The sequence below is a fragment of the Manacus vitellinus genome, unplaced genomic scaffold, assembly GCF_001715985.3.
Source record: "Manacus vitellinus isolate BGI_N305 unplaced genomic scaffold, ASM171598v3 scaffold_22_pilon, whole genome shotgun sequence".
Taxonomy (NCBI): Eukaryota; Metazoa; Chordata; class Aves; order Passeriformes; family Pipridae; genus Manacus; species Manacus vitellinus.
In genome coordinates this window covers 1725214-1749354 of record NW_021939632.1, presented here as the reverse complement: position 1 = coordinate 1749354, position 24141 = coordinate 1725214, and the positions used below count along the sequence as shown (strand labels likewise).

Below are 24141 nucleotides of genomic sequence, written 5' to 3'. Positions count from 1 at the left end.
GCCAGCTTGTCTCACCAAGGTGGGGGTTTTGCTGGTTTGTTTGTGGACGTTTTTGCAAGTTACTACTCAATTTTCATTTTCACATTTTTTTAAGGAAGGAAAGGCTCTTGAATTTGTGAGTGATGTTTTTTTAATATCTATAACTAGGGGCAAGTATTCCATTATTCCTCTATTTCAACCTACTTATGCTGTTGCCATTTAAACACAGAAAAGTGTAAGTGGAAAAGCTATGCCATTACTGAAATGCTGCTTTTAATTATGCATACTGCTGTAATCAGAGCCATCTTTAGCTTGCAGAATCTGATGAAAACATACTGCATCAGAGTCAGTAATTGGAAGAACTTGCCAAAAAAATAAATAGTACTTGAGGAAAAAGAGTTGCTGGTGGCTCCTGTGAGTGATGCTCTGTCAAGTACAGCACTGCTTCAGCAGCCTTCATCTGCTTTTTGTTTTGATTTGCTCTGCTCTTGTCAGTAACACCTTAACCTTACATCTTAACTGGTTTTATCTGTTCAGTGTTGGGTTACAGGGGCTCTGATAGATAGGTGTCTGTATGAGACATTTTATGAGACGGTGTTATGTTCTGTCCTACAAACAACAGAGGTAAAAGAAGGGTAGCTTGGAAAGCCTTGCCTTCTATGGGATAGCTATGGAAGCACTGGATTCTAAGTCTTCCTGCTCAGCCACTTACAGACTTAACTCATTTATTTATTTATAAAATTAGAATAAAATAGTCTTTAACAATGCAATAGTGTCTTTTATTTAAAGGTTGTTTATCCATTGAAGGCTTAAATCTCCTTCAAGTAAAGCATATGCTGTGAAACATTTCTTGAAGTCTCTGACTAACTTTCAAGTGATGCTAAGTTTAAATAAAACTGGAGAAATAAAACCTATGCACAACACATTTGAAAGATTAATTGCCTATCCTGTTCTTTATTTCTTGCTTCTTTTTTCCAAATTAATAAAAAGCTTTATTAAGAACCGGTGCAGGTTCTTCTTGATTTATTTTGCAGAAAAGAAGAATTTTGAGGGGTAGAGTATGACAGTGTTTTGACTGGTCAATATTAGAATGCATTTCCTCTGGAATTTGCCAGACTAGTTTTGTTCTTCTTAAACTGATGCATATCTGCTCATGTTGCCCTCTGGCATACCTATCTGTTAGAAATAGCATTTTTTTAATTGTCAATAACACTACAATTATTGTTTTCACTATATCTTGAATGCAAACTATGTCCATCACAATTCTTCTTCACTCTAGAGGGAAATATTAGAAAGTATTATGATATACTATAATTATGACGTTATTTTATATAATGAAATAAAATATAGGTTGTTTGTGTTTTGGGTTTTTTTACTTGAGTTTATATTCTTTTAACATTTTGGTAGTATGAATTTTCCATGTCTGTTTATGTCAAACATAACTTTGGTGTCCTGTCAGGATGATGGCTGTCAGTAAGAAAAGTATTGACACTACCTAGCATTTAAATATAGGCTGAAGTGTCGGGCTTTCAGAATCATAGTATGGATTTACAGACAGTTAAATCCTGGTGGATTCCTGTGTTTGATTGAAGTTAATTTCTGAAGTAGAAACACAAATTACAAAATGAGATGTTTGGAATTTCAGAAGTGGGGAATTTCGGTGTATCCCAAGTCATTGCAGTACATTTGTGTCACACTTTAACTCTTCTTCTAAACCACAAAGGCTGTAGGACATGTACATGTGAAGGGACACAGAGATGTAGGGTGTGTGTATATTGTAGAATGGAGACAGATGCAGGCACTTGCAGCATGTGCTCTGAGCAAACCTGTTCCAGGTAAGAAACTTTGTTGTCATGATTGGCAATGATGTAGCACTGTCCTGTTATAAAAGAGGGTAGACTTGCTCAGGTTTAATTGAGTTCTAATTACAAATCTACAGGTTTTGGTTGTGTCCAACAGCTCACAACCATCTGTAGTTTTTCTCCATCTGTAGTCATACTGGAGGCATGCTCAGTTTGAGGGTGTGTATTTTCTAGAACACTGCATTGCCCTTGCATTCCCTTGTGGGCAGTTAGCTCAGGCTTAATTTTGAGGAGGACAGCCTGGGTACAGTTGTGGAGGAGAAGTGGCACTAGGAAATGGCAACAGCTAGCTCAGGTTTCAAAAAGTGCAGATGTGCACTAGCACAGCTCTCCAGCCGTGCTGTTCCCTTGATCTTTCTTGCCTAGTTGAACAGTAAGAGAGGCTGGTAAGTGAGCCCAGCAGTCATGGGTGGCTTTTGCAGCTCTCCTGTGTTGTGTAGTTATGATCTGGAAAGCAGAAAGGATCCATCAGAGTCTGTCTGCAGCCTCATATACTGAAGTGTTCAAAAGCATTTTGTCTGTAGCAGATGACTCTGATATTCCAGAGAATTTGAGCATAGTCTGGCTCCTGGATCAGTAATACAGAATATGTCTGTTAACTAGATATATGTTGTGGGGATTACGTTTTCATGCCTTGTGCACGCAATTTCCTTTGCCAGTTTCCCTGGTATATGAATGAATGTATTTGCTTGTTTTCCATGTGCTGTTGAGAATCAGAAAGCAGTTTAGGATGAGGAGGAACCCTGGTTGTAAACCACACAAAATTGGTAGAGTTCTTACTTCATTACGGATCTGCTTTGAACTGCCAAACAAACTTCACAATTCACAGGAAAACTTAAGTATTTTCTAAGTCTTTTTTCATGCCATTTTAACAGTTGAGGACCCTTTAATTCTATGTGGCTTGTTTTCAGTACATAACAGTCTCAGTGCTGTTTATACGTGGGGAAAAAATGTACTGACAGCTGTTAGCCAAATATACTCCTTTTATCACTTTAGTAAAGTAAAAATTTCCTGGCTGAATTTCTCTTACTACTTGCCAAAGGCAGTGTTTGAAATCAGTGACAGTCAAGACCCCACCTTTTTAAAAATGTTTATGGAGTTCCAGCGTCAATAGTGTAGTAAGTTTTGGCAGGATTTCTCATAACAGATAGCTCTTTAATCTTTATGTCAGTTTTCATGAGATGTGGACTGCAGGCTTAAAACTTTTTCAATTAGTTAGAATCCAGTCTATTGGTGAATTATTGGTGAAAAGTTATGAAAAACAATTAAAAAGGGTTTTTTTTAATATAAATTAGGCTTTGGAAAGGAATGAGTGGAGCATTAAATCACAGCTCTGTGTTGTGAACAGCAAACTAAACCAGCATGAAGGGAAGTGAAACAGAGCTACATGTGTGGTTTTTGTTTGCTCACTTCTGCTCCACTTTTGTAACGCATGTCCCGTTTTTGTTGTTACTATTGGCAATGTTATCTTAAATCATAAGGACTTTAAAGAAGGATGCTCTTCTAAAATTAGCCTCTGTAAATTATTACAAGTGAAATATCCGCTGGCATTTTGCTAACTACCTTCTTATTAGACTTTCCATAGTTACACAAAAGAAAACCATAAACCAGCTTGCTTATTTGGTATGGACATGTGGTATACCCTGACTTATTTGGAGAAGTACAAAATGGGACTCTCTTCTTAGCCTGGTGTGAAACTAGGCTGGTATAACCAGGCTAAATAAGTTTGAGTAATTTCACAGAGTTCTGTGCAATAAGTTACCCTTCTGTTGCCATATATTTTGTACAATCTGTTGTTTATTCTGGGACTTTATCTGGAAGGTCACGTGGTAAATGTTGCTGTCATTAATTAAATATTCAATCAGAATTCTTGCAATCAAATGCTCTCGGAATAGCTGACAAGAAAAGACTGTCTGTGATAGTTGACCTGTTGTTTAAGAGACAGTCATGAACAGCTCAGATATTGCTGTTCTGCATTACAGGTGTAATTAGTGTGAATATAGAATCAAAATCTTTTCTTTCTCTTTCATAACAGTTGCAAGCTAAATGTACTGATCTGCAGGCAAAATGTACCGAAGCAAAAAAGACATTAGCTGAGGTAATCTTTGTTTGTTTTCCTGTGTGCTGACTGTAGCTGAAATACTTTTAAGAAGTTCTGTGTGTGAAAGAATGTATTAAATGGTGAAGGTGTTTGCCAGCTTAACTCACTAATCCCATGGTGTGGGAAAGCTAAGTAGCATGACTCATGTGTGGAAGTGTATTTCAGTTTATTATTAATTGCAACCCTTAGGTTAAGAGTTACAGTGAAAAACTGGACAAGGAATTGGCAGCCTTAGAAACAATAGAAGCCCAGGCAGATTCTAGGTAAGTTTCTTCCTTTATGACCTTTGAAATTTTGAAAAATAATGACTTTAAAATGAATCATTCAATGTTTCTTCCTTTATCAACCTACACAAATAACTAAAATTTTAAAATTAAATAATTCTCCAGCTTGCTTTCCAAAGACAGGAAAACATTACCATAGTGTTCAGTCAGAATGAAAAGTGTCAGTCTGTAGTTCAAGATAATTGTAGGTGTTTAAAGCAGAAGAACCCTAGACACATTTGACAAGTAGCTGAGGCCTTCTTGAATTATTTTGTTCGTATTTGAAGCCTTCATCTCAAATAAATTAATTAGGAGTCTCTCAAAACTTCCACAGTAATGAGGTTAAAACATAGCAAAGCCATCAAAATACTCAGTGTAATACTGCATCTTTATTTTGACCTTGGTATATCAGTGGTGGTATTTGAGGTTTCAATTTACCTAGATTTTATTAGAAATTTACTTAGAACTAAGCTTGTTCTAATATATGTTAATTATCCATCTGTTTAAATTAGAAACTAAAAATCTAATATGATTTACTGGATCTTCAAATTTAGCGTATTACAGAGTCTGCGAGCGCTGGTGGCCATGAATGAAAACCTGAAAAGCCAGGAACAAGAGTTCAAAGCACATTGTAGGGTAAGTTCCAGTGTCTTATGTAAGGATTAATTTAAAGCTTGGTGAGTAAGCATTGTACTTCTTCCTAATTTGTTGTTGTGCTGTGTGTGTCGCTGTCTGTCATCTGTCCCGCACTCCCCACCCCCCATGTTCTGGTAGTTCAGGCTGATGTTCAATATTGCCACCAGTTTGATTTGCAGCAGAATTATGGGCAGTTTCTGTATCTGCAGCAAGGCTGTGACCAAAAGGGAGGGACCTGCCCCCTGCCCTGAGGGCTGCCAGGGCAGCTGAGTTCATGTGGCGGACCTTAATACAGGGCAGTTCCTAGACTCCAGATCTGTCTTGTGCTACTCAAAGCTGTGGCCCTTCTGACTCCTCCTGCTCGTCACCATTCTGCTGAGAGCAACCTGGGGTGGGCTGACAGGGATACTAAAATGTAAGTTTGAGGTTGGGCTGTACTAGGCACCCACCTGTGCTATTCACAGCCTGAAATGGATCATCTCTTCCTGGATAATGCAGCCAGCAGGGACCTGAGGAGAGGCAAAGTGCCAAAGAGGAGTATTCATCAAGGCCTCTATCTGTGGAGCAACCCACCAAAAGAGACAAGACTGAGATGGAGCTATTCCAGTTTTCAGAACGTGTTCCAGTTTTACTGCTTAATTGCTGTTTCACTTTCCTATTTACTGCTGTGTTTATGGACTGCCCAGAAATATGATCAGAGAGAAATGTTTTCATTTCCTTCTATTCAAACAATAGTGGATGTAATTTAATAGAATGAAAAGAAGCAAATAGTGCCCTAAGGCCTACATGGAGCATAAGAACCTCATGTTCTCCATACGTACTCCTTTGGAAAGCTCTAAAGGATTGTAATGGAAACTTCCTTGCTAGTAACTTTAGGTTCATTCATGTCTACAAGTGCCATATGTTTACAGTCCCATGTCACTCTGCTGCTATTGTAATATTGCTTTGCTTCTTCAGCTTCACTGCCCGTGTCATTCATTAGCTGTCTTAGCTAGATCTAGTGTATTTGCAAGTAAAATAAATCTGTTTCTGTGTTTGATAAAAGCAGAAAGTTTAATGTAATAAGTATTAATGGATGCCTTACCCTTAAGCAGGGAATGCTGTTCAAACTATGTGTGGTCAGCTCTGCAGTTTTGTTAGTGGGGGTTGGCAAGATCCCTGTTCTCCCCTGCTAAGAGAATGGGTCTCAGTTAAAATCCCCATTGTTTTTTGTTTGTATTACAGGAAGAAATGGAGAGACTTCAACAAAGTATTGAGAGTTTGAAAGCTGAAGCAGCGGAAGATGGGGAGGAACAGGTAATAGCAAATGTCTAAGTTTTTTACTTACAAATTTTGTTTTGAAATGTTGGTTTAAGTCCTTCTGACTTTTGTGACATTCTCATAAGCATTAAAATATCTGCTGAAATATCTGAAAAATTCCATATCCCCCTGGTAAAGGCACAGATGAGGCTAATAATCCTAGAAATAATTCCTGTTCTGGAAACAGCTGTAGCATTCTTGATTATTCTTGCAGGATCCATGGGGATCTACTCAGTGATGCTTTTGTGCATCTTTGTTCTTTTGTGCATTACTTCTTTCTGTATGGTACCAGAGAAGAATCTCTGGGTATTAAGAGCTGTGCATATCTCTGACAGAAACAGCTCTTCCTCAGAAAGCATGTTTGGCTTGGTTGTTTTTTTGTTAGAAGTGGGTTTATTTGAAGGATGAAAGCAGGAGTTTTCAGTGGCTCGGTACATTGCATGCTGTGAGCAGCTGTCAGAAGTTAGGCTTCAACACAACTGCATCCAGAGTGATGGCAATGAATAATGAATGAACAGAAAAGGAAAAGCTTGAATGATTTGTATTTTCCATAGGTAAACATTTGATACATTCATGCCTCTGAGATGAGGTAGATCAGAAGTTCTGTGATGCTGCTGTCCTTCTGAACACAGCATGAAAAAATTAGAAAGTAAACCTAAACCTTAAATTTTTTAACAAGAAAAAGTTACCTTGAAGTCCATAATCCAGGAAATATTGAATGGGTCAGAGGATTTATGTTCTCTCCTGATGCCTTGTTTATTTTTAAACCCACCACTGAATCAAAGTATAAACACTCAGACGAAGGGTACGGACAATCTTCTGATTCATATTTAAAGTTCGACTCTTGGAAAGCAGTGCAAATACTATTGACAAATCTTAAACTAAAATATCGAAAATTAAAAGCTAGCTAAATGCACTTGCTTACAGTAGATGTGTCAGGTTTTTAATACAGATTATGAATTATTGTTAAAAAAACAACTAGAACAACAAGTGGCAATGTCATTATGGGCACCGTTAAATGGAAGATAGAGAAAAACAGAAAACAAACCCAGTCTGCCCATTTTTGCACTACAGCTCTTATATGCTACTTTAATACACAATTGCTTTGGGTTCTCAAATTCTAGGAGCCGAATAAGATCATAGAACAGCAGTACCAAGCTGAGAAAGAGAAACTTCAAAAGATCCGGCTGTTACTGGTGAGTAACTCTTTGTGAATTTACTTGTATGAAATTGTTGACATTTTTCTTCTCTTGTAACTTCTAATACTTCTCTTCATTGTTCTAATTTTAACAAGTTCTTCTGCCACAAATCAATTACAAAAAAAAATTGATCCTCAGCCAATGCTTTTCTTTTTTAAAATAAATTATTTAGTAACAAAGTATTGCTGGGGGGGTGGGCTTCATCCATTTTAAGAAGAGAACAAGAAGAGGCTTTGTTTTCTCCCCTCCTAACTTTCTATTCAGGCACGAAGAAACAGAGAAATAGCCATTTTACAGCGCAAGATTGATGAAGTACCCAGCCGAGCTGAGCTCACACAGTATCAGAAGAGATTTATTGAACTTTACAGTCAGGGTATGTATATCAAGCAGGAACATCCTGCTGAAGGCTAAAGCCCTGAAAGGAGGGCAGTTGCATTTTAAGCATATGGCATGTAACAACAACACTATTAATTTTGTGGTATTTTAAGGGTCTTTTGGTATTCGTGTTCTACACCATATTTTCAAGGTTTTATAAGCTGGGCTTTAAGCATTTTCCTGAGGGTGAAACTCAATGCACAAGATCTCTGGAGTAAATTTTGTCTGCAACAGGTTCTGTCGTTTAGGTTAATGACCAATGTGTTTAGAAAGTCCTTAATTTACCATTGACAAATGAGATTGCTGTAAGTTTGAGTTGTGTTTAATTAATTTACCTTACCATTAGATTGCATTCGTTGTTTTCATTGAAGTGAAATATCTGATTCTGAACCAAACTGTGTCAAGAACTACAAAGAAAAGGCAGTCTCTTGAAGGGACTGTTTTCTTTAATTTTTGATTAGTAAAATCCTGCAGTATCTTGGTAGAAAGAGAGTACAAATTGTCTTTAGCTTCTATGATCAGAAGTAATAAAATTGGGAAGTGTGCTCAGTTGAATTTTTGGATAGGAGTGTGTTTGCTGTGCATGGATGGTATGGAACATGCAAATGGAATAAAATTTCAAAATTGTTCATTAAACTGGTAACAGACCACTGTGCTTACTGGTATATATTTAATGAACTTGTATATTAGCATAAGCTAAGTCTACCAGAAAGAACTAGCTAATGTTTTAAAGATATTCTGCATTTATTAAATATGTGTGTGAACCAAGCTCTTGAGGGCTGAGCAGCTCCAGTCTGGTTATCTAACTGTGATCCAGATCCTTTGCCCTGGTGAGGCATCTCTAGTGACACAGTCATGTGCTGTCTTCCATGTGTGTTGTCTAACTCAATACATGGAAGAGATGTCAGTAAAAATCCAGTACTTCTTCCCCCCTCTTTGCTGTGCCATGCAGTTCATTTAATCAGGTCCAGCTACAAAGAACTTTGTTGTCTTGCATTAATTCAGTCTCTAGTCAGAGCATCCACCTGCTCAGATGATTGAGCTTCATTTATATAGGAAGTACAGAAAGATTGGAATCAAAGAGACTTGTGCAGCTTGTGGTAGATTAAAGATGCTTTGAATTTTATGGGACTTTGTTTTCTATAGTACAGTGTGTAGTAACTCAGGATAACAGAGTGCTCAGTCGTGTTGGCAACTTGTGTCATACAGGCTAAGCTTCTGGAAAAGTGAGCTGACAATCTCTAGCCAGTCTTTCTGTGAATTGTGGTAATTTTAGAGTTATGTAGAGGCTTTTCATTTAGCCAGATTCAGATGACCTTCAGAGTTGATTTTTTTGAACCTTGATCCAAGGGGTGTTGGACAAGAACCTTCAGCGATGACTTCCAACCTTAGTGATTTTATGATTTTTTTGTACTAGAATGCTTTTCAGTTCCAATGTTCAGTGCTTTATTTTTTACCTAACAGAGCCTCTTTCATTGAAAACATTAAGCTGAGGCTTCAAGAGAATCAACGAGCCAATTGGCTCTTTCTTCCTCTTCTTCTTTGTCTGTCATACCTTACACGGGTTCTGGTGTGTGCCCATAAGGCTTCATAACTTGGTACAACATTCTGCCCAGTGGAAATCTTGAGAGGTTTTCTCAGCTGGTACATGGAATCCATAAAAAATCTAGACTACCAGAGCTGCTGCAAGAACAGAAAGAGCTGCACAAAGGAAGTGGTTTGGGAAAAGCCTTGGTTCCATTTGGCAACAGTTCTGCAAAACCCGGACTAACTAAGAGACCACACTTGACATAAGCCTGTTGCCTGTGTTTCTGCAGTTTTTCATGCTGCAACATGATTTTACCTTTTGGAAAATCTTTGTGGAACATACTGAACAGCCCTTACTAATTTGTCGACCTGTGCCAGGCTTTTCTGATTTCCTGTTTCCAGGCTCCTGGTATTCAGTGTGTTCCTTGAGGCTGTGGCATGAGCAGAACATGTCACATTTGTACTGTGACACTGACAAAGCTCTTTGATCCCAAGCATCTCCTACTGCAGAAGTAGCCACTGCTGAACTTCTGTCACTAAGACATACAACTTTGGGCTGTGGGTTGCTCCTGAGCTTCAGCTGGAGAAGAGGATGGTACAAATCAAAAGCTGGAATTTTTTAAAAAAATTTTGGAAGTTTCAGTGAGGTTGTACTGTGGGAAGGAAGTCATTCTGTCTGTAAATGGTTCTATTGAAAAGCTTAGCCAAGTGTATTAGTTCCATAAAGGTATTATTTAAAGATGGCAGTTGGTTAGCCTTTAGAGTGTGATGTAATGAGCATGATTTCACCAAGGTTTATCTTTTTTAACCCATGTATTTTTTTCCAGGTTCTGGTTTCTAGACAGTACTTAATATATTAATGATTTCTGCTGACTGTCTTTCTATGTTGAACTCTTTCCTTGGGAATCACAAATATCTTGGGTTTTCTTAGGCATTGAAGAAAAGAAGAGCACTCAGCAGATTTGAGTATCAGGCATCACCTTGTAGGCCCAAAGGGAAGGCATGGCTGAGCCTTACCTTCCCCACTGAGCTCTGACCAACATCTGCTATAAACACCTAAACTAGAAAGTATTATTTAATTCTATCACCATGAATAGATTCTAAGAAGATAAAAAAGGCTTTGAATCAGAAAAAGCTTTGTTGGTCACCTTGCACCTGTGCAGCTGGAAATATATAGTCTAATGCACTTTATTCCCACACAGTACTATCAGACTGTCTGTCTGTCCCTGCCCAGCCTGTGCCTCTCCAACACCACAGCTGTGCCAGGGCCACTGTGAGCAGCACAGGAACCTGTGTGTTGTAAGAGTAAAACTGGAGAAGAAAGGATGGACAGGCTGATGGTGCCAACATATGTTGCCATAAAGGACTGTCAGCATTTGAGGCTTAATTTAGACACTGAGCTGTGTTTGTCCTTATAAAAGATGATAGCTGGAAACCCTACTGAGATTTACATTCAGAGGGAACATCTTTCCAAAGTGTATTAAAGACTGTGTTCCATTATTGATAGTGGAAAGTATGTTATATAAAGCCTATGAAGTATTTCTACAGATTCCATTTTGCCTCATGTTCTTTTATTATTCTACTCCTTTTTTTTTTTGTTTGCAGTCTCAGCAACTCACAAAGAAACGAAGCAGTTTTTTACTCTTTATAATACACTGGATGATAAGAAAGTATATTTGGAAAAGGAGGTAAGAAGTTGTTATTACTGTTTTCTAAATATTCCATCTGTGGAGAATGAGATAAAAAGTTTTTACTTGGCTTTCGCCATATTCAGTCCTGTCATAGCAGAGTTACCAGTCTTTGTAAATAAAAATGGAACAACTGATTCATAGGAATATTTCTAATCTTGGAGGGGAAATGGTCTGTGTTGTAAGAGAATTGATGTTAGTACACCATGTTTAAACCACTTGCTGTGTTCACAAAACGTAACATTTGATTAACAAATATCTCTGTCATGTTATCACAGGTCCAAATTGCCCTATTTTTCTCGTTTTTGTCAATATCTTTTATTATGAACCAATGCTCCAGGAAATAACTTTGGAGAGCAAATTCCAGCTGCTGTCAGCAACATCAGAGTTAGGTCTCAGGGTCTGAGCCTGTCTGCACTGAAGCCACTGGTGATTTTACTGTATCAGAACAGTAGTTTTCATGGAAGCAGCTTGGTTTTTGTCTCTCCCAGCCATACAGGGTTCACCTCTTTGTTAGGCATAACTTAAGTGAGTGATTTCAGCTTTCTTTTTTGGCAATGACAAAACATCTGATTTCAGTAAAGATGGAGAAAAAGGAGTTGTCAAGAGTTGACAAAAATTATGACTTTACTTTTAAAATATGTTTTGATTCTTCAGGCTTCTCTGTTTATTCTGATGAAATAAGAACAGATTAGTGAGTTTTGCATTACTTAGATATATTTTAGTTTGACAGACAGCAGTGGTCAAATTTTTGACTGTGTAAAGACACTGTATCTCTGGTTTCAAAGATCATAAGCAACCATTTCCTTCCCTTAAGTAGCTGATTCTAATCTACTTGTTGGGTAGTTTTCATTTTTTCCATTCAGAAGAGTCATATACCAGACTTAAAAAAACTACATTAAGTAGCAGCTATAGAATTTTTATTACTTTGACTTCTCCCCTAGGTTAGAGTTTAATACGGATTTATTTGGTTTTTTTTGTTTTGAGGGCAAGCCTGCAAATTTTAAAAGCACGCCAAGATTGTTTTTGAAATGGGCACATAAACAACAGGCAACAGAATACAGAGCAGATTTATTTCACTGATATATAAATTGGAAGTACTCTTGTCAAAATAAATCAGTGCCTTTTTGGGGGTTCACAGGGAGAATTCTGACTGTTCTTCTGATACCATCTTAACTTAGTTAAATGTATAATATCACTGAGATTTCCTTGAGTCGCTTTTAATATGAGAACTGAGGTTTCACCAATTAAATATTGTCTAGTAATGTACAAAGAATGCCTTTGGCATCTGTGCCTCACAAAGATTTCTGGAATATACTTACACTTTGTCTTATTCCTGATTTTTATTTCTTTTTTCTTTTCTCCTTCCCAAACCAACCCTTTCATAAAACACACTGAGCATCATTGCTTTAAAATAGCAATAGCAGGAATTACTCTGAAGTTAAATTTTGGCTGTGGAGGTTTTAGTTCTGACATGAATGGTCTGTGTGATCATGGTTCATGTTTTCATCATTATTTTGTGGAAGATTTTTTAAATGCTTTTTGAACTCCTTTTTTTCATAATGTCTTTCAATTTTGGGGTGCAGACTCTGATTCACTGTAATGTAACACATCACATCTTCCTGTGCAGTGGTTGTGCAGTACTGCTGTGCAGTGTTACTTTTCATGACGTGAATACTTTGTGGTATAAACTGTAACTACATTCTCAAACACACACTTATTGGAAGAGTCTTGAGGCAGGGATGTGGATTTGGCAAATATTGATTTGATCATTGATATGATGAGTCATGCGACAATTTCTGTCCTGTAAATTACAGGAATTCTTAAGCATCTGGGCTGCTCTGGAGTCTGTTCAGAATTTGTTTGTTTAAATTTTCCAAGGGAAGGTCAGGAACACCTGCAGATTCTGCCATGCATGTGCTTATTGCTGTCTCATCCAGGTGGAAGGTTTTAAATTTGGGAGAGATGGGTTCAGCTTCCCACAGCAGTGGGGCAGGTGATTCTGTTTGCTACACTTGGGTTTGTTTAATGCAGAACACTTCAAACACTCATCAAAAGGAGAAACTGCTTGGAAGGCTGAATCACAGGAGACTTGCAAGATATATTCGAAACCAAGAGAAAAGATCACATTAATTGCTAGTTGCTGAATTTTAATATTCTCAGCAATACATAAAAAACCAAGACAAAAATCAAAGGTGGCTACATGGGATATATTGAATATAGTTTAATTAGTTGGAGGAGTTTATACCAAGCAACAAAATAGTCCTGTGATGCTGTTGCTATTTTTGTGTTGAGTCAGTGCACTGTTAGTGAAATGCCATTCTGTACCTTTTGCAAGTTCATCTTCTAGCATCCTGTAAAGTACATATAAGCAAAGCAAGTAATGATGCAGTTCAGAAACCTGTAAAACTCATCTGCATGATGAAAGCAGGGCAGGAATTCACCTGCTGTGCCTGCACTGCTTGGTGAGTCTTCACAGGATTGTGTGGAGATACTTCATCACAATACAGTGTGTGGTTCCAGTCTCAGAGTGGAGGTTTTTTCTGTTTATTTGTGATGTGCTTGTGCACAGTCACTGTTGAACACTAGGCCAGTACCTATAAGGTATTTTAATGTCAAGTTTCAACACATTTTGGACATGTGTACAGGCCATTTTACCATATGGCTTTAGTTTGGGAAGTCATCGTACTAGAAAATTCTCAGTGATATCATTGAGTGTCAGTGAAATTAAAAATCTCATTTGTGATTCAAGACCTACTTCTGCTTTCTGTGATTCCACCACTGAAATAGATTTTACTAATCAGAAGAATCGTGGGTTTTGTCCTGAAAGAAAGCTTATGATGATTTTCATACAGCTGGCTGCTTTTCAGGGCAGTATCTCTATAGTCAATTTTTTGAACTAAATTTCATCTTATTGTCTGTGAGAACTCATACCAGAAAAGACAAATGTATATTTTCTTCTTTTTTGTTCTTCTAATTTACAGGTTAACTTACTAAATTCTATTCATGACAACTTCCATCAGTAAGTAATGGTCCTTTATCTCTTTATAGTGGCAAAGAATTGGTTGGAAGAATGGTGGTGGGCATCAGTTAGAGAGACTAAAAATTTGTTAAAGTTTTTTAATCATAAACTGGTTTATAAAATAGTTTATTAATTCTGATTAAGCCGGTTAGGTAATTCCAAGTCTATGATTCCCCAGACTTTTATAGCCAACGTATGTTTTTAATATCTGAGTCTTTAGATGTGGAAATTCCGTCATAATTTTCCTGGCATTAATTTAAATCTTTTCCTCCATTTTGTGAAGTTGTGGTTATTATATTATGTACAAAACATCAGACTGGGACATGTTTCAGACATGTTTATTTTAAAACAACTCTGTATTTAAAGGTTTTGATATAGTGTGAAGTCCTTATGTAAAATCATGGTTCCCTTGGAAGTTCATGGTCAAATATCAGTCTGTGATGCAGCCAATGTTTATTTTTCTCTGGATCTTTTTGATTTCAGAAACAAAAGCCCATTAGGAATTTTTGTCACAGCAGTTCAATTCAAGAGAGTCATGGGGGAGGAGATGGCCATTTAGTAGTTTTAAACAGTTCTTCCTATTATATTTTTTTATAATTCTGTTATGAAATTCTAAGCTTTTTTTTTCAGAGTAATTATCTCTTTACTTTCTTCTATACACTTGTGACCTTCTGTATTTGATCAGAATTATTTTTAATTTTTTTTTCCTATTATGTTATCCAACACAATAATTACAACAAAACCCAGGAATTTACTATTTCAGATGTTTTCCTTTGAAGCAGGGATTGTAGATCTGTTTTGCTCGGTGATGAGATTCTTTTGTCCAGACAATAGAAACCAATATTGTAATTGACAGCTGGGCTTTGGACTGGGGGCTTTTTGGGGGGGTGTGCACGGGGGATTGCATTTTCCTTGGTTTATTTTTTCTTGCTCTGTTTAAGATATGTTAAAGTCTAAAATGATTTCTAGGCTTTCCCTGTTAGGGCCTGAAATTGCTTAGTGAATATTTTCTGACTTCCTAGACCTCTACTAACTTCCTTAACATTCATAACAGTGATTTTTTTCTTAAAAATTTATGCTTTTATTTAGTTATTTGCAATTTATTTCTGTACAGCACATGAGAACAAGGAACTGAGAGGGACAACACTTGTGATGAGCTCCGCAGTGTCTGTTCCCCTCTCTTTGGTAGCTTATAGCAGCTGAAGACCTGCACTGTTACTGAAATCACTGATTGCAAAGATGAATTTTTACACAGAACACTAAGCAATGAGAATTCTTGGATGTGGCTAAATGTACAAGACACTTTGTACATTGAGCTTGTAGCTGAGACACGGTGTCTCACATCCCTGTCAGTTGTTACATTTTTTTCTTTCCAGAGCAATGGCATCTTCTGGTTCTCGTGAGCAGTTTTTACGGCAGATGGAGCAGATTGTAGAAGGCATCAAACAGAATCGAATGAAGGTCTGAGACTCCTCTCACTTTTCTTTGCTAGAACCTGGAGGTTATTTCAGCAAAGCCTCTTGGATAATAACTGTATGTGGAGAGATCCATTATGTGAGGTGCAAATAAAGCAAGCAGCTAACAAATATTATCTCTTTTCACATTGATAAGAGACTTCTCACCACTAAATGTTAATGAACAGAGTAGAACAGAGGTGTTATAACACCTGACAGGAAGCTTATACCCCATAACTTGGTTATTGGCAGTGTAGTGATTTAAATGCTTGAGACAGCTGAATGTCACTGAACTCAGGGAGAGGTCCTCCACCTGGATTGTGTGGGTGCAGTCAGAGCTGCACCTCAGGCAGCTGGAGCTCATGGGAGCTGTTCTCTGCTGCTGAAGAAGGTCAGCAGCACCTCAGTTCCAACCATCCCTTGTCTTAGTTGCAGTCCTCACCTGTTGAATCCACTTAGATGGATTTTTTGACCTGGTTGAGAAATGGCTGAGCTTTACTGCTGAGTGTGTTGTGTCCACATAGCAAGTGAAAGGGTTTGTGGGCGAGGACAGGTTCAGAGAAGACAAAACTGTTCTGCTAACATTGGGGGCTATTTTGCTGCTTTCCAAATGCCATCTATAGTGCCACTGCTACTGGGGCTTCAGCACTAGGTTTCTAGGTATCATTTATGAGGCATCTGTCTGCCACTGTGTTTTACAGATAGTTGTTCCTTATGCAGGATATCTGTGTGTGTATTCCATGTACAATGTATGATCTCTTATCCTTCCTACACACCAACAGATGGAAAAGAAGAAGCAAGAAAACAAAATGCGAAGAGACCAGTTGAATGATGAATACTTAGAGCTTCTAGAGAAACAGAGGCTTTACTTCAAAACAGTGAAAGAATTTAAAGAGGTAAGAGCACTTTTGCTGATGTAAAACTGTCAAATGTTCAGTGACCCATTTTGACTTGATTTGTGCACTAATATATGCATGAGATTTCCTGCCACGATGCTTATCACACCATGGTCATGATGTATCCTGGTGGTTATCTCCATGTGAATCTTGGACCCTTGATTCTGGCAATTCCTCTTTCACTGCTAGATTGGCATCCCTCCCTGTTACAGGGAGGATAATTTGTTATCAAGCAAGATGCATATTTAGGGTTCTGAGTGGAATTTCTTGAAGACTTATGAGCAGTCTCTTTGCTGGAGCAAAGAGGGTTGAGGGAATGTGTGTGAATAAGGAGGAAGTGCAGATTCTTGGTAGTTATAAATACCTTTGGGAACCAGCCTTGTTGTCTAACGACTGTGAAAGCACCGTTTAACACTTCATTGATTCAGCCTTTCCCAAGCTTTTAATCATCTTGTACTTCTGTTAATTCTTGTCTCCATAAGAATGAATGACAAAGGAGTGCTGCCAGGCAAAATTGTCATTTGGCTTCAGATGCTGGAGGAAAAACATCTTTCTGTAATTTGTCCTGCTTTGTTCTGAGACAGTTTCTTCCTGTTTCAGACAATGTGCTCTGGGAGAATGACAGGGACTGTTCAGCTGCTTGTTTGACATACAGAATTTTACATCCTTGTTGCACAACTTAGGTGGAGGTTTATTTATTTAATTTTTAACCCATTTTTCTTCCATTGCTGGATTTGCTTTAGCTACTTGTTACAACTTTAGATGAATGGTCAAGCAGTGTTCCTTTTGGCTTGCATGTCAAAGTTTAATGGGTATGATCACTGGAATAACATTGTGGATGAATAGGAATTATCTTCAGCTCATCACTCACTCCAGACTACTTTGGATTTTGGAGATCCTTCAAAAAAAAAAAAAGCGTTTGGTTTTGTTGATGTGGAGATACAACTAGTAAAGAGCAACTACCTCCTCCTATGTTTGCTTTCTGTTCACAGGAGTGCCGTAAGAATGAAATGCTGCTGTCCAAGCTGAAAGCCAGTTCTTCCTGAAGAACGCCAGCTAGGGAAATTTATAGAAGATTGTTCAGTCCATTGAATCTCTTTTGTGAGGTGACAGTTATAACTGCAATGTAGATGTATATATATAGATATATATATAAAAAAATATATACACACAGCTGTAAAAGTCTGTTTTTTCCAGTATGTGTTCAGTTTACAATCCCTCATCACATGGCTTGTATTATTCATTATTGCCTCCACTACACAGTAAAGAGTTAACACAGTACAGCAAAATAGAAATACTGTCTAATTTTATTTATTTGGATTTGGGTTTGTTTTTTTTTCCCACAGTAAGAACAGTGGAGATGGTTTTTATTTGGGTTTTAACACTGAATTAGGTCAAGATTCTGGAATAAGTAGATATGTACTGTGTAATATGTCCAGTACCACAAGACGAGCACTGCAGAATGCAGTATTTTGTTAATTTTGACCCAAAAAACCCCCACAGAATGAGATTCTTGAAACTCAGTTCACCACCTAATAACTTCACATTACTTTAATTTCCAGTCTAGCCATAGATAGGATTCCAAAGGATAAAAATTAATTTCTAATGGTTAAGACATAAGAAAATGGAGACTTACCTTGGATAAGTCCTGGTGTAAAATTATAGATCTATATTTTTATAAAGTCTAGCTGTTGTATAAATTTCTTTGAAATTTCATTTTTATATATAGAGAGTATGCTTGTTAAATTAATAGCTCCAGGAAAAAACACCTTAATCACTAGGACTACCATGTTATCCCTGGCTGGGATGAAAATCAGTCTGTCACCTGTAATATAGGAAGATAAAGATTGAGACATTGTGCTCAAATGAACTGATGCTCACCTTTGAAGACAACCACCTACTTACCCTGCTGAAGATTTGATCTTGAAAGTTTAGAAACTTTGTGGGACACTTTCTGAAACATTTTTATATCTGTATATACAGTATTTTATAATTCAAACAGTTGCTTTTTGTACTTAACACCAGGATTTTGGACTGACTTCTTAATGTACGTCACATCTTCAGGAGAAGAAATCCATGTTCCTTTTTCCCAATGACCCTGATGACAGTGCTGTTCAATTACTTTCTATGGCAGCAAATATAAAATAAAGGATGTTTGGAATCCAGTGACATTCTGCTATCGTGTCTTTAAGGTGGAACTTGCCTTAGGAGCTTTACCAGGCTCTCAAGTTACAAGTGCCTTAAAAGATGAATTGTGTCAGTAGTGAAATGAGATGCTGTTTTTGTGACATCTTGTTCCTTCAGCACAAACATAAAGAAAACCTTTCTACTGAGCCAACTGGTACCTTGCTCTCCCACACGAGTCAGGGACTGAACAGACACAGGCTGCTCCTCTTGTATCTGTTCAAAAAGTCAGTCTGCCCAGGGCTAGTGAGAAAGGAAGGCAAAATCAGATTCCAAGTCCCTTTAAAGAAGGAAAAAATTATATTCAGCATTTCCTTCAAAGAAGGAAACTTGCAGACTTTGTAGTCAGCTTTGATACTAGGTGACGTTATTTCTTATCTACAAACTTTGCCCTCTATAAAAACTGTTATGCTCTTTCTAGTTTGTAGATCAAATAATTCATCTTTGGCAACAAGAAAACCTGTTTGAGAATTGAAACTGTGCTGTATTTCTGTACTGTGGAATTCTCAAAAAAAGAACTTGAGTGGATGTTTCAATTTGGGTTTTACCATTTTCATCAAAATTGCTTTAGCCATCAAGCAAAATTTCCTAGGTAGGATAAGTAATGAACTTGGATGTAGAATAAATGATGTGATTATTTGTTCAGTATAAGGTTAAATTTTATGCTTACCTGCTACAAACACAGTAACCTGGAAACTTCAACGAGGAGTATGAAAATGTTAGAGCCATTGCTCTGGCTAAGAGTTTGTAATTTTGACTAAGATATAAATCCGAGGTTTGTGAAGATGCAGTTACTGCTCATAGGGAATAAATCAGAGTCCAGATTATAACTGATTCTAAAACAGATGGAAACCAGGGCAGATGGACACTTATCTTTGCCTTAAGACTCCTGTGAAACTGAGAAGAAAAAGGCTGGAGAGATATGAAAAGGGGATAGATCCTTGCCTTCTGACACAGGCTGTATGTGTTGAGTGCCATTTCCTCTGATACCAGGGAGGAACCAATAGCAAGGAGAATCTGTCTTAATTCTCCATCTCAGCTGGTTTCAAGGGAGGAGTAAGAGTTTCTCAGAATTTCTTTGTTTAAAGAAGAAGGTTGTGCCCTGAATTCATTTGGTGTTACCAGGCTTGTAAAGTAACATTTACAGGACTTGCAGCAAAACTTCCTTTTTTTTATTTGCTGGAGCCATTTCAGAGCTTTAATTTGCATTTCAATAAATGTAATTAGTTTGATATACTGATGAATAAACTGCTGGAAAGTCAGTCTGCCCTTTGTTTCAGAAGCTGAGACAGTCTCTGAAATTCAGACATACACTTACCTTAGATGGTGACAGCTCTCTTTAAATGCAGTTCCTCAAGTGCACTTGTAAAGCATCTTTTGAGAGTGGAATCAGTGACACACAGTTGCCAAAATCCAGACAATCTTTTTGTTACAGTATATCACAACGAATGGAGTACTGCACCTAGTCACCTCTCACGTCAATAAAGAAAATCTCTGAAGGCAACTTTAAATGTAACCAGTATTTTCTATAAGGGTTCTTCCCTTGTTCCTCTTTATTTTATGACAAAATCTGCTTATTGAAGCGTGACCTTAGTGTGTAGGTTCCTCAGTCAACCAGTGTTTGATGGGGAGGAAATGTATGACACCAAAAGCATTCTACTCTGTGGCAAATTGGCACGATGCACTCTTTACTCTCCAGAGGCACTGTGGGCACACCCAGCCACACAGGACATAGACTGCAGAAAGTTCTTTAGAAACATAAAATTACTTGCATGAGAGAAAGGGTGTGTCCCCCTCTGTGTAGCTGCTGCCACTCATGCAAAACAGGCAGCTGGAGAGCTGTGCTTGGCTAGGGCACCCACCCCCTTAGAGCAGCTTTCCTAAATTGGGCTTGTAAGTAAGACACATGACAGGACCATACACAAATCCTGCTCGTTTGGGTGGTGGGTGACATACTCTGAGGATAGTCTTATCTTAAAAATATACGAACTCCAGCCTGTTTATTCGTGCAGTGCCTGCACAGCCCTGGCTGCAGCCGGTGTGAACTCCGGAGCAGAGGCTGGAGAATGGCTGGAAGATCAGCAACTCCTGGGTACAGTGATGAATTACTGAAGAGCTTCCGTTGTGGAGGCTGGAGCATGGATATAGGTTTCCTGGAGACAGGAGCATAGAGGGTTATTAGCATTTTCTGTTCACGTTCATGTTCCAAAGCCTTTTCATTTCTGCACAGTCTGGACTCCAACAGCACAACAAACAGGCCTTCGTTTCAATACAGCTGCTGCAGGGTTCTCAGAGCCTTGCTGCAGGAGGCAGCAATGCCCTTCTGCTGAGCAATGGGCTCCAGTGGGGTTTTCTAGGAGCACATTCAGTGTCAGGGAATAAAGTTTAAAACCAGTAGTCCACTGTGTGCAAGCAGAGATGATTGCTGTACTCCAAATTGGCAGCTTCTATTTGGGGAAATAAATTACCATATGTCTAAGCTCTGCAAAATGATGCTCCTTTATAATAACTGCTTTTTTTTTTCTATTTGGATAGTCAAGATACTGTGTCATTTATCTTAGTTCATATGGGAGTAGTATTTTCAATATTTTCTTTGGTCCATCCTGAAGCCCAGGATAACTGCACAGCAATAATGTCAGATCTAAACCCTAATGCTTAAGTGCCAGAAAGAGGAATCCTTTGCATGCTTGATTTTACTCTTTTTTCAATTAAAATAAAGTTGCAAGATTTAATAATGAGAGTAATTAATTGCAGAAATAAAAGTACCAAGGGACGTAGAACATTATCCACAGTTCCAAATTTTTTTAATCAGGGTTGATGACTATCCAGCAGTTAGTCTCCTGTTGTACCAGGTCACTGGGTTTGGTATGCAAATGGGAGGGTAAAGCTCTGGGACTGCTGTGCAGGAGGCCAGGGGATGGGAACACCTTTTCTGACTTTGGGTGGGAAGCAGCACCCAGCAGGTTAGGCCGGGCCTCCAGATAACGTATTTCTTTTCCCTGCACTAAGCTCAGATTCCATGCCATTAAAACCCCAGGATTTTAAACCCTGAACATGTGCTGCTGCTCTCCTAAATGCAGTCTGCATCTAGAGCCAGTGCCAGTGTGGGAAGTCGATTTTGTTCAGAGCTTTCTAGAGCCACTGTAATGAAGTGAAAGCCCCGCTTGCTCCTCGGCGCCTCTGGGTGCATCCAAAGCCGGCTGGTTGCTGTCACTGTAGCGCTCGCTGCTGTCACAGATGCCTGGGCGGGCAGAGCACCAGCTAGTTATCTTCAGAACTTCTCACAGCAAAATTGCAGAGGCTCCGACTCGCCTCCTAAGGAAGCTAAATTCATCCCTGAGGAGGCGGAGAGCTGTGTTGGGCTGCATCAGTGCCCTGCTCCCAGCTCTGCCACTCGCTGAGGGCACCCTGCTGCATCTCTTTCTGCAGCAAATACCTGTGCAGCTGTGCAGCTGCGCTGACCTGCACAGTGACCTCACAGCTCTGTGGTGGTCTCCCAAGTTCCAGCTGCCAAGCCATGGTAAAATCTACCTTCACAACCTGTTGTTTCTTGGAAGGGCTCCTGTGCCAGAACTGGAGCCAGGTGTTTCTCCGGTCAGCTGGCACGGACAGCTGGAACGTGAGTATCACTGCTGCTGCTGCAGCCACACACTGTGATGGGCCTTAACTTCAGTGCAGCAGGGTCGGCACTGGATTTGTGTGATAGTAATGGCTTGTCTTACCAGGCACAGGGGGTACAGGCACTAAAATTTGGCAAAAGTGCTATTATGAGAAACTTCAGGAGATTTGTATGCTTTTTAACACCAGCTCAAGATGACCTCTTCATTTCTTCTTTCCATGTCATCTGTTTGGATTTTAAAGTTTTTCTTTCACATGAAAAATTCAATTGACTTGAAAAATTTGTGAATGGTTCTGAATGAGGCCTGTGGGTTTTTGGTAACTTTCAGTCTCTTACATATGTGTCTTCCTTCTGGTTTAATTAAGCCTCCAAACAGTAGTTTAAATGGTAGCTATTCCATATGCAAGGCAAGTTGAGAGTCACAAGGGAAAGTTATTTAAATTGGCATTTAAGTCTGAGCCACTATCTAACAACTCTGAAATTCTAGGTTATTAAAACTTCTGAATTTCCACTGAAATTGAGAGGAGAAGCACCATCTGCAGGAGCATAAGACACACACGTGGCTGTGGCTACAGGCACAGCAGGTCACACTGTCACAGCACTGCAGCTGTGAAGTACAGCAGTGCCTGACCTCACCACACACTGTGCTACTGAGATACAGCCAGGCTCACTTCAGGAGCTGGAGGAACGTGTGCTTTGATGGCATTTATTTAAAACACTTGTTTAGAAAAGAGCAGGAACATGCCTGGGTCTAAGTTGCCAGTATACCTGACACTAAGCTCAGTTTGACATCACCAGGTACATGAATCACTTTAAGATGCACTAGATTACCTTTAAAGTTAACTCTTTAAAGTTTGACTCTGCTTTAAATTTAAGGAAGTAAAGGCTGCATCATTCTTTTATTTTTCAGAACACACGAGCTACTCGATAATACCTCGCTGACGTGGCTGCCCAGGACGTCAGTCCCTGGCTATGGAAACACACCTGGCTGCCATTGCCTGGAGAGACTGCCAGGATACCAAGGCTTTGGTAGGAGTTTCATGCTCAGGACCCGTGTCGATGCCCGTGGGTCAGTACCTGTCAGAGATGAGGCTGAGTGTGATGTGCTGCAGTGAGATGGAGATGCCAGTGGTGCAGGCTGCTGGAGCTGAAATTCCTGACTTTTAGTCACCCTGTGCAGTTTGTGTTTGCCTGAGAGTATGCTTTGAACCAAAGGGTTTCTTAAGCAGCAGAAAATACAAGACTGGCAGAGAAGGGCAGTATGAAAGGTTAAACCTCAGCTTCTGAAGGAGCTGTGATGTTGCCCAGCTCCATAAGAGCTATGATGATTTGCCCTTACAGTACTTAAGGAAGCTTTAGGAGGAGATGGAAGAGGGTGCCAGGACTCTCCATCAGTAAAAAGCTGCCATGCAAGAAATACTCAGAGATGCTCTCAGCTCTCCCCCTCGGGGCAGGGGAGGAAGTGAAACCCACTAGAGGTACAATATGGAGTGAGATAGATTTTGCAGTATGCAAGGAAATACTTCATTTATTTATGTATATACTGGTGGACAGGAGTGTTTGTCGGACCTTGGAATAACAATTTAAGGCTTGGTTTTGAGTCACTTTGGGGTCTGGGGAGTCACATCCGATGGCATCAACCCCTTTCTTATAGCAGGAGGTAGTTCATGCAAGCTGACAAATTGTGGACTTCAATCAGGGAGGGTGATGAGCAGACTTATGGTGCAAGACACGGTGCAGACACTCACCTACCACTGCCAAGCAGCCACACGCTGCTGCCAGCAAACCTGGTGACTGAACAGCATGTTTGGTGTTTGTAACACAGACACACTCACTTATATGGTAGCATGAAACAATAATGCATCCAGTCCCCATTCACTTGGAGGTATTGGGGGTCTATCTTGAGCTCACCTGGGTTTCATAAAACAGGGAGAGCCTGAGCCCTGCAGAGTAAGGGTGCAACACAGGTGAAAACTGCAGGAGGCTAGATATGCCTCCTGTGAAAGGAGTGAGAGCACATCCTTGGGAGCTCTGAAT

General features: G+C 39.1%; 1 protein-coding gene across 1 annotated transcript in view; it reads left to right on the top strand.

The window, feature by feature from the left end:
• The window catches only part of CCDC93 (coiled-coil domain containing 93), a 76762-nt gene extending 58290 nt beyond the window's left edge, over positions 1-18472 (top strand). The window contains exons 13-23 of the mRNA XM_029959884.1: positions 3877-3939; positions 4132-4205; positions 4760-4841; positions 6066-6137; positions 7265-7336; positions 7604-7712; positions 10847-10929; positions 13914-13951; positions 15328-15412; positions 16188-16301; positions 17294-18472. Coding sequence (XP_029815744.1) covers positions 3877-3939; positions 4132-4205; positions 4760-4841; positions 6066-6137; positions 7265-7336; positions 7604-7712; positions 10847-10929; positions 13914-13951; positions 15328-15412; positions 16188-16301; positions 17294-17347 — 846 coding nt within the window. The 3' untranslated portion in view covers positions 17348-18472. The remainder of the gene's footprint in view (positions 1-3876; positions 3940-4131; positions 4206-4759; positions 4842-6065; positions 6138-7264; positions 7337-7603; positions 7713-10846; positions 10930-13913; positions 13952-15327; positions 15413-16187; positions 16302-17293) is intronic.
• Positions 18473-24141: the final 5669 nt, after the last annotated feature.